At 40.4% G+C, this 15,840-nt stretch overlaps 1 protein-coding gene across 5 annotated transcripts in view; it reads right to left on the bottom strand.

The window, feature by feature from the left end:
- The window catches only part of CHPT1 (choline phosphotransferase 1), a 36,005-nt gene extending 22,477 nt beyond the window's left edge, over positions 1 to 13,528 (bottom strand). For 3 of the 5 annotated variants that reach the window (XR_009265411.1, XM_058741623.1, XM_058741624.1), the window contains exon 1: positions 13,139 to 13,528. Coding sequence is in view for 3 of the 5 variants with exons in the window: in XM_058741623.1 (XP_058597606.1) it covers positions 13,139 to 13,411 (273 nt within the window). In the remaining 2 variants the exon portion in view is untranslated. The remainder of the gene's footprint in view (positions 1 to 13,138) is intronic. The other 2 variants (XR_009265410.1, XM_058741622.1) reach the window with 1 other exon arrangement.
- Between the last annotated feature and the right edge of the window lie 2,312 nt (positions 13,529 to 15,840).

Raw genomic sequence — 15,840 nt, forward strand, 5'->3', positions numbered from 1 at the left:
AAGTTGGATCTGTGTTTGAGCCCTTGACTCTGTCACTTAATAGCCAGATGACCTTGGGCAAATCACTTAACCTCTCTAAACTGTGGGTACTCACATGTAAGATGTGAATAATCCTTATAGTTGTATCAGATAAAAAATTCTTAGATAGCTCTTTAACAGAGCCTGGCACACAGTAAGTAGGTGCTCAGTAAAGGTTAGCTATTCTCATTAAATTGTCTTGTACACTTTTAGTGGCAAATATAAGTTTTAATATACCAATCTATGTATGGTTTATGTGGTAATTCTACAAATATCCAATCAACCTGCTACTTTATTCTTCAATATTTTTAATAGAAGTTTACTTTGAACTTAACTTTAATAGAAGTTTCATTATTTGTTAATATTAGATGCCCAGTATTAACGATTACACTACTAATTGCTTAAAAGGACTTATCAAGTCTCTTCTAGTTAAAAAAAAAAAAGCAGTATAAATTAGAAAAAAATTAAGAATAGAAGTAACCTGAGCTGTGAATATGCATATTAAAATGTCACAAAGAAACAATAAGTGTCTGTGAGGATGCACTGTTGGTGGGAATGCAAACTGGTGCAGCCACTGTGGAAAAGTCTGGAGGTTCCTCAAAAAATTAAAAATAGAACTACCCTATGACCCAGTAAGGGTATTTACTCAAAGAATACAAAAACACTAATTTGAAAGGATATATGTGCCCCAGTGTTTACTGCAGTATTATTTACAATAGCCAAATTATGGAAGAAGCCCAAGCCAAGTGCCCACTAACTGATGAATGGATAAAAAAAGATATGGTATGTGTATATACGTGTATGTGTATATGTGTGTGTACATATATATACACATAAATAACTATATATACATACATACATACATTATATGTGTGTGTGTGTGTATATATATATATATAAATTATTCAGCCATAAAAGAGAATGAAATCTTGCTACTGGCCACACAGATGGAGCTAGAGAGAATTTTGCTAAGTGAAATAAGTCAGTTGGAAAAAGACAAATACTGTGACTTCATTCATATGTTGAATTTAAGAAACAAAATAAACAAAGGGAAAACAAAAAGACAACCCAAAAAACAGACTCTTAATGATGGAGAACAAAGAGCGTTATCAGAGGGGAGGTGGATGAGGGGACGGGTGAGGTAGGTGAAGGGGATGGAGTGCACTTGTCGTGATGAGCACTGAGTAATGTATAGAAACTATACATAACACTGAAACTAATATAATACTGTATGTTAGCCATACTGGAATTAAAATTAAAAAACTTAATAAAAAATTAAAAAATTAAATGTCACATTCAGTTCTGATTAGCATGTTTTTAAAAGCTTATCTGCAAACTGTAAAACAATTAAGAGAGGGCAAAAAACCAGAGAATTGCTAAATCATCTTGACAGTATAAGAGTGGAAAACACAAAACAAAACAAACCACCTCGAATCTTTTTGAAAAAAATCCCAAAGTGTTTTGCAGAGAACAATCCCAGTGACTTTTCAAATAAGCAAATTCTTACCCATTTTTTTCCTGCTATGAAAAATTATATTGTTTTCATTTTGAAAACCAAAGGAGAGAGGTGACATTTCAAATCTATGTAAAATTGGAAACTTGAAATTATTAAAATTTCTGGAATGACATAAAAAGTCACTTTTTTATCATCTATTTTCCACCAAATACTTTCCCCCTAAATGACAGACTTCTCAAAGTGCATCATCTACCTGAGATGTATTCCATTTCTCCCTTCTATGCCCAGAACCTTCTTATACTGAAACAACTGGAGCCAAGGTCCAATTAAGCATTAAAAGCTTAATTCTGACCTCTGGTCTGGGAGACTGGCCACAGGCAAATTGAAATCCATACTGAAATAAATTCGCTCACTCCTGGACACGACAGTTGGGGGTGGATTCTGCCCCTCATTTGGAAAAAATAAAGGAAGACTGGTTCACTAGTTTAAGACTACTTCATTAGGATACTAGAAGAATTAAAGGTTTAGAGCTTAAACAGGTAAGAGTGCAGGGGAATTTAGACAAGAAAAAGAGAGAGGAACTCTCTGCAGAAACGAAGGTTGAGGCCTGGAAAATGAAAGGTTTACTCATGAGTCAGTGACCAGATCCCTGTTTTGGGACCAAGAGATCAGATTGGAAAGGTAATAACATTATCTAAAACAGTACAACAAAGGGCATTTTTCAGCATTATTTTATTTGATACAGCAATCCACAGAGACAGGGCAGTTACCATGTTCTCTTTATTAAAGACGGAAAGTAAAACTTAGGAAGGGATGACGAAGTCCCATCCAGATGAGTGGCCAGATGGTCCAGGAATCAGGTCTTCCGACCTCCCCAGGCTATGGGATCCATCAGGCTGCAGGCTGCACAGACATGAATTCTTACTTCACTGACTACCTATTTCTTTAAACCTGCTAAGAAGCACTTTCCTGCTCACACAATCCAATTTCAAGTGCAGTGAGTCCTAGGAAATGGCTGTGAGCCATGTGACTGACACTTCCTTCCTTTTAAGCCCAGAAAGGCACACTGGTCCCCAGTACCTGGTTCACTCCTTTCCAGTCTTCCCAAGGCCACAGGGACCTAACCTACCTTCTCTTTTCCCTGCTGTCATCACCTCCACCCCCAGCTGGAAGCTATTAAATAGGCTGCAAACTGTCATCTTCTTTTCTAACCTGTTATCTCTGCAAAACCAGCTCCAGGTTAGAGATGCACTGGCCAGGAACAGGATGACCCTTCCTTCCAGGAGTCCTCAAAACAGGTGTAATTACAGAAGACTCTGGGTCTTCTGTAAGGAGGATCTACAAGAGCCACCCCAATTCATTTCAGGTTTTCATGTGAACTTATTTTCAAAAATTTTAAACATAAGCATGGAAAAGTCAGGCTTAGATTATGCATTATAAAGTCATAAGCAGTTTATCAAAAAACTACTACAGAAGGAACCTATTCCCCAAAGTAGAACTTCTTCAGGTAATATTAAACTCCTAACGTGTAAAGTTTTAAATTCTGTAATTTTCATAATATCTACTGTATCTTTTAGGATCAGAATTTAACAGTATGTCATAGGAATCTTTTCAGGTGAACCATGAAGACCTACATTACTCTTGTAAATGACAACATGGTATTCAATGATGTGGCTATACCACAATTTAAGTAATAACTTCATTAATGATGAATCTTGCATTACTGCATTAAAAATTATTATGTAAGTTTATTCTAGAAAAAAAAATAATTACTAAGAATCAATCATAACCCTTAGTCATTTAAATTAAAGCACTAATAAATTTAAATTGCTTTTCAGTAACACCACTAAAAAACAGCTGTATAAAAGTAAGTGGGAAATTTTACTTTTTCGGTTACTTAAATTATAGGATGCTATTATTCATTTTATAATTAGAGAAACCAGAGTTCTGAACCAGATCATATGGCAACTGTTCTCGTTAAAAATAACTCTGGGTCAGAGGGAACACTCACATATAAACCAATTTATCCTCTTTTGATACATGCATCTGAATAAGCACACACGAATCAGGAAAAGGAAGAAAAGACTTATTAGAAAGTGATCGGTGAGCACATCTCTGCTCACTGGACAAACTTCACTTACAAGCTTGGACCTTAAAATACTTGATTTTCTGGAACACATCCTTAGGTCTTTTGTAAATGAAAATGCTAGACTAGATAGTCTCCAAAGTCCCATCTTTCATATTAGAATATAATCCTCTCAAGGATATGAGACATGTTGTCTGTTTTTAAAATTTGTTGTCCATACCACAGGAGCTTAAATAACTAGATGATCTAATTGTTCCTTATCAGGTAAAACAGTTTCCAAAGGGAAGAATTCATGCCCCGGGCTGTTCTTGCACACCTGTTAGAAGTGTGGAGTCCCGGACTCTACCTGTACCCAGATCCTTGCTTTCATCACTAGCTGAGTGAATTGGATGAGTTACTTAACCTCTCAGTGCCTCAGTCTCCCTTTATGAAAAATGAAAATAATCACTGCTCCTGTCTCACTGTGAGGATCAAAGAAAGAATTACAGGGGCCCCTGGGTGACTCAGTCGGTTAAGCGGCCGACTTCGGCTCAGGTCATGATCTAGCGGTCCGTGAGTTCGAGCCCCGCGTCGGGCTCTGTGCTGACCGCTCAGAGCCTGGAGCCTGTTTCAGATTCTGTGTCTCCCTCTCTCTCTGACCCTCCCCCGTTCATGCTCTGTCTCTCTCTGTCTCAAAAATAAATAAACATTAAAAAAAAAAATTAAAAAAAAAAAAAAGAATTACACGGAAAGTGTTAAGTGCCCAGCATATGGAAGGAGCTCAGCAAATTTTAATTACTGTTATTGTTATTACTGATACTACATAAGACACTTTTAGATGATTCATGGGTCAACTGTTCATTCTAATATTTATGACTTTATATTAATATATTTTGGAAATATTTTAACATATTTAAAAAATAGCTAGCATAGCTGTCAAATCTATGACTTTATAGATATTAAGGCTTAGAACGAGTCCATGTCTTTAAAAAGTGATTTAAAGCTGATGGAAAGAAAAATAGTAAATAAAAAATAGTATATATAGGGGTGCCTGGGTGGCGCAGTCGGTTAAGCGTCCGACTTCAGCCAGGTCACGATCTCACGGTCCGTGAGTTCGGGCCCCGCGTCAGGCTCTGGGCTTATGGCTCGGAGCCTGGAGCCTGTTTCTGATTCTGTGTCTCCCTCTCTCTCTGCCCCTCCCCCGTTCATGCTCTGTCTCTCTCTGTCCCAAAAATAAATAAAAAACGTTGAAAAAAAAAAAAACAAAAAAAAACATAGTATATATAGGTAATACACAAAAGTAAAAATCTTCCCAAATTAAAATCTAGGAAATACTGGAACTATATAATGCCTATTTATATAAATTTTTATACTTGAAAAAATTACCTCTTTGCTTTAAATGGCCTTGGGTGTGAGATGACACATATGCAAAAGGTATTATATAATCAGTAACAACTGGATCAGATGATAACAGGGAGATTTCAATTATCAAAAGAGCAACTGACCTCTCCATAAAAACGAAAAGTGCGTTTATAAGAGGTAGGAAGAAAGAAAATTAGAAGACAGATCATGCACATGTGGAAAAATGTAATGCTAGTGTGGTGTTAAAAACTGGATTTTTAGGGGCGCCTGGGTGGCGCAGTCGGTTAAGCGTCCGACTTCAGCCAGGTCACGATCTCGCGGTCCGTGAGTTCGAGCCCCGCATCGGGCTCTGGGCCGATGGCTCGGAGACTGGAGCCTGTTTCCGATTCTGTGTCTCCCTCTCTCTCTGCCCCTCCCCCGTTCATGCTCTGTCTCTCTCTGTCCCAAAAATAAATAAAAAACGTTGGAAAAAAAAAAATTAAAAAAAAAAAAAAAAAGTGGATTTTTAAAAGAAAATTCATGGAATTTCTCACAGACTACTAGTCTGACACTGTTCTAACAGTGATTAAGGAGGATTAAGAGATTGTTTTCCTGTGTGCCTCTGGCTGGTGGAGCACTTCCTTGTTTACAGAGGGAGGGCTCCCAAGGGAGGTTTCCAAGGCTCCAGAAGCAGTTGGTGGTCAGCAAGGATAAGATCATTCTCAGTGCCAATCGGAAAGGGCCTTGGGGGCTTACTGGTTTCAACCCAGACCTTCAGGCCTCAGCTCTGATTAGGGGCCAGCATTTGAGGAGAGTATACCTATTTTCAGGGAATGAAGCAGGTAATAAAATGGGGGAAGGAAAGCCAGCAGCTTATACAAATGCAGTTCAACCAACACTTTGGGACCAAAGGGTTCTTTCATGACAACAGAAATTTGTACTTTGAAATGTAGATTTCTTTCTTTTCATATTTTGGGGAATAGTCCTTTTTCTTTTCGCTATTTTTTTTAAGCCTTCTTCAGTACTTACTAGAGTTCTTGTTGAAAATGCCAGCCTCTCACTGTGCTCAGGGGAACAAGAAGGAGGAGGGATATGAAGAGACTCCCTGGGGTCAGATCTATCAACATCCACTGTACTGGGTGCTTTAACATCTGCTCTGTTCTTTAACTTTGCAAAACCCAAGTGGTCAGAGCCTTTCTGCCCGGGTCGAAAGTCTCAAACAGAAACAGCTTATATACCTTGGGAATCAAGTTAAGGAAAGCCTTAGGAATCAGAGGGATAAACCCCAAGACAATTAGAAGCTCCTTCTACCGGTGAGGAAAGTGAGGCATCCAGGCTTCAGAAGCAGAGGCTTGCATTTACCCCCAGGGTCAGGATCATACATGTGCTTCCTTAAATCCTGAGGCCTGAGTACTTGCTTGCCTCACTTTAGTCCCTGCCCAGATTCTAGAATTTTCAAATCCTGAAAGGAATTGGAGTTTATATTTTGTTTTAGTAAGGGAGGCCACTCCCTTACAAGAGTCCTGCCTTAATAAATGATGCTTGATTTTATTGAGCTGGTTAAAATAAAGAAAAGAAAAAAAAAAAAGAGGGAGATAAGTAATAAAAAAGAAAACACTAGATTTCAAAGAAACCAAACCCAATTAAAAAAATGTCTAGGGGCGCCTGGGTGGCTCAGTCAGTTAAGAGTCTGACTTCGGCTTAGGTCATCATATCGCGGTTTGTGGGTTCGGGCCCCGCGTCAGGTTCTGTGCTGACAGCTCGGAGCCTGGAGCCTGCTTTGGATTCTGTGTCTCTTTCTCTCTCTGCCCTTCCCCTGCTTGTGCTCTGTCTCTCTATCAAAAATAAATAAACGTAAAAAAAAAAAAAAACCTTTTAAAAAAATGTCTGAATAGGAATCTAAAGATTATTTTCCTTTTCTTAATATTCCCCAACAAATAACCCTTTACAGAGCAAAGGCAACTATAATCTGAATTATTCATAGAGGGAATAAACCATTTCTTAAAGTCTTTCTGATTCTTCAGAAAACCTCCTTTTTGGTTCAACTTTTATCATCACAAATAAAATAAATGTATTAATTCCCTGACCAATAGGTACCTATTTGCTATAATTCCTACTCTTTTTTTTTTTAAAGTTTGTTTAATGTTTGTTTGTTTACTTATTTATTTATTTATTTAGAGGGCGTCTCCACATGGGGGAGGGGCAGGTAAAGAGGGAGAGAGAGAGAGAGTTCTGAGCAGACTCCACACAGCCAGTGCAGAGCCCGATATGGTTCTTGAACCCACGAACAGTGAGATCGTGTCCTGAGCTGAAATCAAGAGTCACTGAGCCACCCAGGCACCCCTATAATTCTTACTCTTAACAGAGACACTGATGTGTCTCCGACATTTACTCAAGTAAGCTTAAAAGAGAATGGAGCCACACTTTATACCAGTCAAAAGTAAGTGTATGGGTGTTTTGTGGTAAAGAATGTTATTAGGCTGGAGCCTAAAGAACTAGATTCAAATCACTGAGTTTTCTTATATATAAATGTAGGAATGGCATTAAATAAGCTCTAAAGTCCTTTATGTAGAAGTCTGTGATCCTATTTTAGGATTAGGTAGCAAGGAATGGGGGCCAAAGACTCCATACAGAGTAAAATTCAGATAGAAATGCTTCATCGAGGTGAGGAGGGGGCAATTCAATTTCTGTTTTCTCTAGTAGCCCTAATTCTTGCTTACTGTTCTTAAAATTCCCAGGCCAAACTGATAAGTATTTATTCCAAGACCAGCTTGAACTGAATAAGAGTAGAAAAACATTATCTCCCAAGATGACATTTCATTCATGCAGTCAATAATTTAGCAAATATTTACCATGCCTCTGCTTTATACAAGGTGCTGTGCGGTGCAGAATGTACAAATGGGCAATCTCTGAACTTTAAAGTTGGTAGGTTGTCCTGCTCAGTAAGGACACACATAAGCAAAAAAATTGGAGAAATTCCACAGGAAACCTACAAAACCCAGTGGTTGAAGCATAGCTTTCTAGCTTGGAAAGCTGGTCTCCATTTAAAGTTACCTACTCATGGGGCTCCTGGATGGCTCAGCCGATTAAGTGTCTGACTTCAGCTCAGGTCACAATCTCATGGTTCATGGGTTAGAGCCCTTCATGGGGCTCTGTGCTGACAGCTCTGAGCCTGGAGTCTGCTTCAGTTTCTCTCTCTCTCTCTCTGTCTCTCTCTCTCTCTACCTCAACCCCACTTGCACTTTGTCTCTCAAAAATTAATAAACGTTAAAAAAAATTTTTTTAAAGCTACCTACATAGAAGAGGTTAATTCCCTTCAGTTTCATAATCTATAAAATGGGGATAATAATAGTACTACTTCATAAAGTTGTTGAGAGGATTAAATGAGAAAACAGGCTAAAGCACCTTAAAATAATGCCTGGTACACAGTTAATACCCAGTAAATGTTAGTTGTTATTGTAGTTTTTATTGGAGTTTAGAAGATTAAGTGGTTGATTTGACTCCAGAGAAGGAAGAAAAATTTCATAAGGAAGTCATGTTAGAACTGGGCATTGACAGATGGAAACAGGACAATAGGAAGGAAAAGGAAGGAGAAAAGGGAGGGACAAAACAAAGAGAAATCCTTGGTGTAGCAAGTAGTTCAATCTGGCTGGAGTGGAAAGTTCCTTAACAGACACAGTGGCTGCAACCCCAATCAAAATAGCACCAGCATTCTTCACAGAGCTATAGAACAAACAATTCTAAAGTTTGTATGGAACCACAAAAGACCCTGAATAGCCAAAGTAATGTTCAAAAAGAAAACCAAAGCTGGATGCATCACAATCCCAGACTTTAGCCTGTATTATAGAGCTGTAATCATCAAGACGCTATTGTATTGACACAAAAACAGACACATAGGCCAATGGAAGAGAACTAAAAACCCAGAAGTGGGCCCACAAATATACGGCCCACTAATCTTTGACAAAGCAGGAAAGAGTATCCAAGGAAAAACAAAAACAAAAACAAAAACAGTCTCTTAGCAAATGGTGCTAGGAGAACTGGACAGCAACATGCAGAAGAATGAACCTGGACCACTTTCTTATACCATATACAAAAATAAATTCAAAATGGATTAAAGACCTAAATGTGAGACAGGAAACCATCAAAATCCTAGATGAGAAAACAGACGGCAACCTCTTTGGCCGCAGCAACTTCTTACTTGACATGTCTCCCAAAGCAAGGGAATAAAAGCAAAAATGAACTATTGGGACCTCATCAAGATAAAAAGCTTTTGCACGGCAAAGGAAACAATCAACAAAACTAAAAGGCAACTGACGAACTGGGAGAAGATATTTACAAATGACATATCAGATAAAGGGCTAGCATCAAAAATCTATACAGAACTTACCAACCTCAACAACTGAAAAACAAATAATCCAGTGAAGAAATGGGCAGAAGACATGAATAGACATTTTTCCAACGACATCCAGATGGCAAACAGACACATGAAAAGATGCTCAACATTGCTCATCATCAGAGAAATACAAATCAAAACCACACTGAGATCCCACCTCACACTGGTCAGAGTGACTAAAATTAACAACTCAGGAAACAACAGGGGAACCTCTTGCACTGTTGGTGGGAATGCAAACTGGTGCTGCCACTCTGGAAAACAGTGTGGGGGGTTCTTCAAAAAATTAAAAATACAATTACCCTACGACCCAGCAAATGCACTACTAGGAATTTATCCAAAGGATACAGAAGTGTTTGTTGATTTGTAGGGGCATATGCACCCCAATGTTTATACCAACACTATCAACAATAACCAAATCATGGAAAGAGCCCAATGTCCATCAACTGATAAATGGATTAAGAAGATGTGGTATATGCATACAACGGAATACTATCAACAGTGAAAAAAAGAATGAAATCTTGCCATTTTCAACAATGTGGATGGAACTCGAAGGTATTATGCTACGTGAAATAGGTCAGTCAGAGAAAGACAGATATCACATGATTTTACTCATATGTGGAATTTGAGAAATTTAACAGATGATCATAAGGGAAGGGTAGAAAAAATAAGATAAAAACAGAGAGAGAGGCAAACCATTAAGAGACTCTTAAATACAAAGAACAATCTGAGGATTTATGGGGGAGGGGGTATGGAGGGGTGGGAAAAAATGGGTGACGGGCATTAAGGAGGGCACTTGTTGGGATGAGCACTGGTTGTTATATGGAGGTGATAAATCACTGGAATCCATTCCTGAAGCCAGGACTACACTATGTTAACTAATTTGAGAGTACATTAAAAAAAAAAAAAAGTAGCTATACAAAGCAATAAAATAAATTAAAAAATAGAAACAGTGACATGATATGCAGTTCAGAACACCACTGTAGAACTTAATATAAATCACTTAATTTTTTTCTACTAATTTCCCTTCATCCCCACTTATGTCCTAGAAATTAACAGTAGTAAAAATTAGATGAAGTGTTATTATTAATATAGATAATGTAGTCAGCATGACATATATGTAATCCTATTCGGGTAGGATTACATCCTATATGGGTACATAAACCAAAGTATCTAAATCCAAAAACCTTATGTATTTTCCCTGAGCCTTTCTGGAAGCAATCTGTCAAGTTTGAAAAAGCACTAATAATTCTTAAGACTAAGAATCAGAAAACACATTCCATGCCAGGTAAAAGTCACTTAACCTTCTGGGCCTCAATCTTCTCTTAATAAAAATGTATATACTACTATTACTTCAGGATGGATGGATAGAAGAAATGCTAGAATGGTGGTAAGGCTATTGTAGGAAGGGAAAAAACTTGCCAACCTCCTTGGGTAGACAAAACACAAAGGCCACAATTGATCTAAAAGCACTTTACATACCTGATAAATCTCATATAAAACACAAGGAATTTTTCCTGCATACCACATACAGAAAGGCAGGAACTCTGGACCAGAAGGTGGTGGTAAATGATTTTTTATATATATATATATATATATATATATATATATATATATATATGTCTATGTAGAATACATAATATATATAATATATAATATATATATTACATATATATAAATGAAAGTTTTGGGATTAGATTGACTTAGATCTGAATATGTATATTATATATTATATAAATATACTATATGTATAATATATATAATATATATTATATATACATATTATATATATATAATATATATATAATATATATATATGTTTTGGAGTCAGATTGACTTAGATCTGAATCCTGTCAGGGCCTGTCATACAAGTTCTGTGACCTGAAAGCAAAACAGCCTGAACTACTGTGCTTCTTTCCTCCTATTGATGCGATTTTACCAAATACACAATGTCAATCCTATAATGGTTTTTCCCCTCACTGCTTCAGCCTCTTACAAGCACCTACAGGATCTAGTGACTTACATTTCAGAAATTCTTGTCAGTTTCACCTTATTATTTTAACCCTTACGCCTCCTTTTAGGGCCATTCTGATTTTTTCACTTTTTTTTTTAAGTGTCTGAGATTTCCCCCCACCATCACCATTTTTTTAAAGGCAGTTAAGCCTAAAATTAATTAATCATAATTTTACCTCTTCCATCAAGCCCCTCTTGACCCTCCTAAACATAATCTATTAGACTTGTTTATGTGTCCTGCTCTCTGTAAGTGCTCAACAAATGCTTCTAAAGTTAATAATATTGACAAGTTCACAGTTTAATTGGCAAGTATCAGAAACATCCAAATGCGGTTAGCCAAATCTAGGCCCAATAAAAACTAAATTTTATTATATATTTTCAGGATATTTTTAATAGTGATACTTTTAATGTGTTGAGTAATATATTTAATTGTTGGGCAAACTAACTTTTTCTACATTTATCTGCAGGTAATGTATTATTTAATTCTCATTGCGTCCTTGTAAAATTGGTTTGGCAAGTATGATTTTCTAATTCATATGTGGGAAAACTAACCAGCAGTTATCTCTCTCTATGGTGCTGTGGAGCCCCATGAGAACTCAAACCTTCCACTTGTAAATCCAGTGCACCAACTCCGGGAAATTCTGCAAACAGACTGCAAAAATGAAAAACTAAAGACACTTACTTTTTGCAAACAATATGGAAATGAATAACAATGGAAACATCTGCCAAGAACTCATATGTAATAAACATAACCATCAATTGGCAAGATATGTTTAAAATGTAGGCTCCATTAAATATTTTTTTAATGGACGGATAGTATGGAAGGCATAAAATATTTCCATTGTATTCCTGCTATCCAATTTCAACTTGAATTAATTCCCCACAGAACCTATACTCAAATAGGATTATAAAAGGGATTTCACTATTTGGAGAAAAAAGACAAGAAAGCTGTGTCACAGAATGTGCAATGTGATACTTATCTCATGTACTATGCCTTAAAGCTACAAATGGGAGTGGACCCCCTTTGCCTCCTACCCCATCCACACTGAGCCCAAGGGGGCTTCTGATTAACACTTGTCCAAAGCCCACGTTATCTACTTTTTTTTTTAATTTACTCTTATTTCAGATATACGTCAAATACGCATTGCTAACAAAATCTGTTGGCTTTTGTGACCCCTGGGTCGTGATAATAAGGATTATCGTCTGCTAATAATACCTTAGTTTGTTCTGCAGGTCAATGAGGCAAAGTGGAAGTTACCTCTTGGAAGTAACTTATCTTTGATCAGTGCTACCAGTAATTTCAGGATCACTAGCACAATCGTGAGAAACAGACGATTATAAAAGTGTCCAAAGGGTAACTCCGGCTTGGCCAACCCGACCTCAAGCCCTGGTGCCAGACAGGAAGGACGGAGACTGGGGGCGTTCAGTCCCCAGTGTGCAAAGTAACCGACAGCTTGTCCATCCCACAGCTCGGCGCCGGATGGGATGGAGGCCGGACGGGCAGGCTTGCTGTGGCCCGGGGGAGGTTGAGTGCATACCGGGTTGAAGCAGTGACCTTGACAACCCCTCCGCCGCCCCGGGAGGCTCGGGGTGGACGCAGGGTTTAGGGTAGCGGCGCGACAGCCTCCAGGTGGCCCGGGGAGTCTCAGGGCGGACTCAGCGCGGGGCAGTGGCGGTATCCCACCCCCACCCCCCACCCCCGAGGCTGAGCCTCGCGGGGGTCTCCCGGCTCTCCCGGGCACCTCCAGCTGCGGGACGGCGGGGCATCTCGGGCGGGGTTCGGGCGGGGGACCGGGGCTTCCGGGACAGCAGTTGGGGGTCCCTCCTCCGCGGCCGGGCGGGAGGTGGGCCCTACCTCCTCGGTGGCCGTGGGGCAGTAGGAGATAAGCACGAGCGTGGTGAGCAGGTTGATGGCCAGGCCCAGGAGGGTGATGGAGTTGGGGGCCATCCACAGCGGGATCCACTGGAGCAGCCAGGTCCAGTAAACCTGCAGCGGCGGCTCGAGCAGCGAGACGCCCGCCGCGCTGTAGCGGTGCTCCTCCAGCCGCCGCAGCTGCGCCGCGCTCAGCGGCTCCGCCAGCGCCTTCAGCCAGCGCGGCGCCGGCCTGGCCCCGGCGCCCGCCGCCATGGCCGACTGCGGGCCCTGCCGCTTCGAGGGAGCGCGGCCCGTGCCCGGCGCCAGGGCGGGGAGAGGTGAAGGGAGGGGCTTGCGGACCGGGGTCTGTGGCTGCCGGGTGGGACTCTCCGGTCGGGCTCGCTCGACCGAGGTCGAGGTCAGGCGGGGCCGCCCCAGGTCCCGGGGCCCCCGCCCCCAGAGCGGCCCGGCAGCTCGTGCGACCGCGGGGGTGGAGTGAGGGCGGGGCCTCCGGGGAGAGGACCTGGGGGAGGGGTTGGGGAGAGTCCGGCGAGGTGTCAGGGAGGGTTGGACCGGCTCTCGCTGGCCACCAGGTCACCACTAGGGTCCCGCCAACAGTAACTTTCTGGTTGGCGTGCAAGGGCCCTGACTTCCCCAAGGGGCTGATGCACCTGCCTCTAAAGTTGGATTCTTCTCCAAGGATGTCTGGTCGGGCTCCCGTGAGGAAAAACTCCTCGCTAGCTGGGCAGTTAGAGGCTGGTTCCTCTAACCTGTGGTCTTGCGCACAACTCTTTTCTCCTGGTGTGGGTGTGCCCTGGCCTTTGGCTAACTACTGAAGGACATCGCTGCGTGTGGAGTCTGGCGGGAGGGGAGGGCGGTTGGTTGTGTGAGAACATGATTTTGCACATCTTGGGTCACCGGCCTCATGGCCCCATCTGTCTGTCCAAAAAGAGGTCCTACTTGATAAACGCACCACAAAAACAATTCTTCTTCCAACCCAAAGAACAGGGGCCCTTTAGCTCTATAGAACTCTCTCTGTGGGTTCAAAGACCAAGATATTGAAAGGAAAAATCAGGACTTGAAAAGGCTTGCTAACAAGGGGACTGAATGGTTGAAACTCAAATGCCCTTTTATCAGAGCATCCGGTACCAGTAATTGGACATTTTTACACGCAGCCTTCTCTGGCGATAGAGGACAGAGATCCAGGCAGCGTCCTCCCACTATGCAATGGACTGAGCACACTTGCCACACAATGGTAGCTCACCAGCCCCTTACCTCACAATGCACCTCTTTACACAGGGGACATCCTGCCATAAACATTGCACAGCCTGAGATAAGCCTCCCTCTTGCCTTTTTTTACTTCCTGGTTCTGATCTTTATGCAATTTTCTAAGGCATAGAACAAGCTCAGAGACTGCTTTCAAGACAGTGTGTTAAGAAACATGTATCAGCAGATGCAGTTTGTCCCGCAGGATTCACATTATGACACCTCGGAGAGGAGTCAGCAAACTACTAACAGCCCACCACCTGTTTTAGTACAGCCCACGGGCTAAGTATGGTCTTTACATTTTTAAATGGCTGAAAAAAAATCAAAGGAATTTTTTTGATGCAAAATTATATGAAATTCAAACTTCAGTGTCACAAATAAGGCCACGTTTATGCCTCACATATTGTTTAAACTACTTTCTCACTCAAAAGCCGAGTTCTGTGGTTGTGACAAACACCACACGGGCCTGCAAACCCTGGAATATTTACAGTCTGGTCCCTCACAGAAAAAAGTTTGGTGACCCCTGCCTTAGGTGTCTATAGACCAAACCATTCTTTGGATATATACCTCCTAATCTTTCATGTGAAGAAAAAAGTGCTGAAAAATGCAGGAAAGGAATCAGAATGACAGAGATCCATTTTTAACTATGCTGGTTTTATGTACAGTAAACTTGGAGACATCTGTTTTTTTTAATTTATCAATGCCATGAAAAATCCAGGGTGAAATCCTTTTTCACATCAATAAATTTAACTATATTACAGATAATTTCTAGTGCACATCAAAACATCAAAGGAGAATGAAAAGACACAAGCCATAAACCAGGAAAAGGTATTTCCCTGAAATAAAATCCACATTGACTACTACCCAGATTATATAAAGAATTCCTAAAATCAACAAGAAACAGAAAAACAATCAACTGGGCTTATATTCAGATACCTGTAAGAAAAATCCCCAAAATCTGGTGACATAAACAAAATAAGAGTTTATTTCTTTCTCACATGAAAATCTATAATTGCAGTGGCCTCATGATCATCAGGAACTCAGGCTCTTCTGTCTTTCTCCTCTAACATCCTCTCTCTGACTTGTACCTTAAGGTAATTACTTGGTTCTGAATGGCCTCTGGAGCTCCACCCATTCTATTTGCATTTCAAGTAGACGGAAAGAGAAAGGGAGTGAAAAAAAAAAAAAAAATAAGTTGGATACCACTCAGCCAAGCCAGCAAAATAAGGTGCTTTTCTAAAATTCCAAAACAACACTTCTACATGCATCCCACTAGCCCAGAACTTAATCACGTGGCCTTGAGTGCAAGTATTAGCAAGGAGGAATAGGAGGGGACAACCATTTTGATAAATCATCTGGCATTATCTGGTAAAGTTGAATATGCACGTACTCTAGCACCACAATTCTGACCCAGGAGTACATCCTAAAGAAATTCT

This window comes from Neofelis nebulosa, chromosome 8, assembly GCF_028018385.1.
Source record: "Neofelis nebulosa isolate mNeoNeb1 chromosome 8, mNeoNeb1.pri, whole genome shotgun sequence".
NCBI classification, from domain to species: Eukaryota; Metazoa; Chordata; class Mammalia; order Carnivora; family Felidae; genus Neofelis; species Neofelis nebulosa.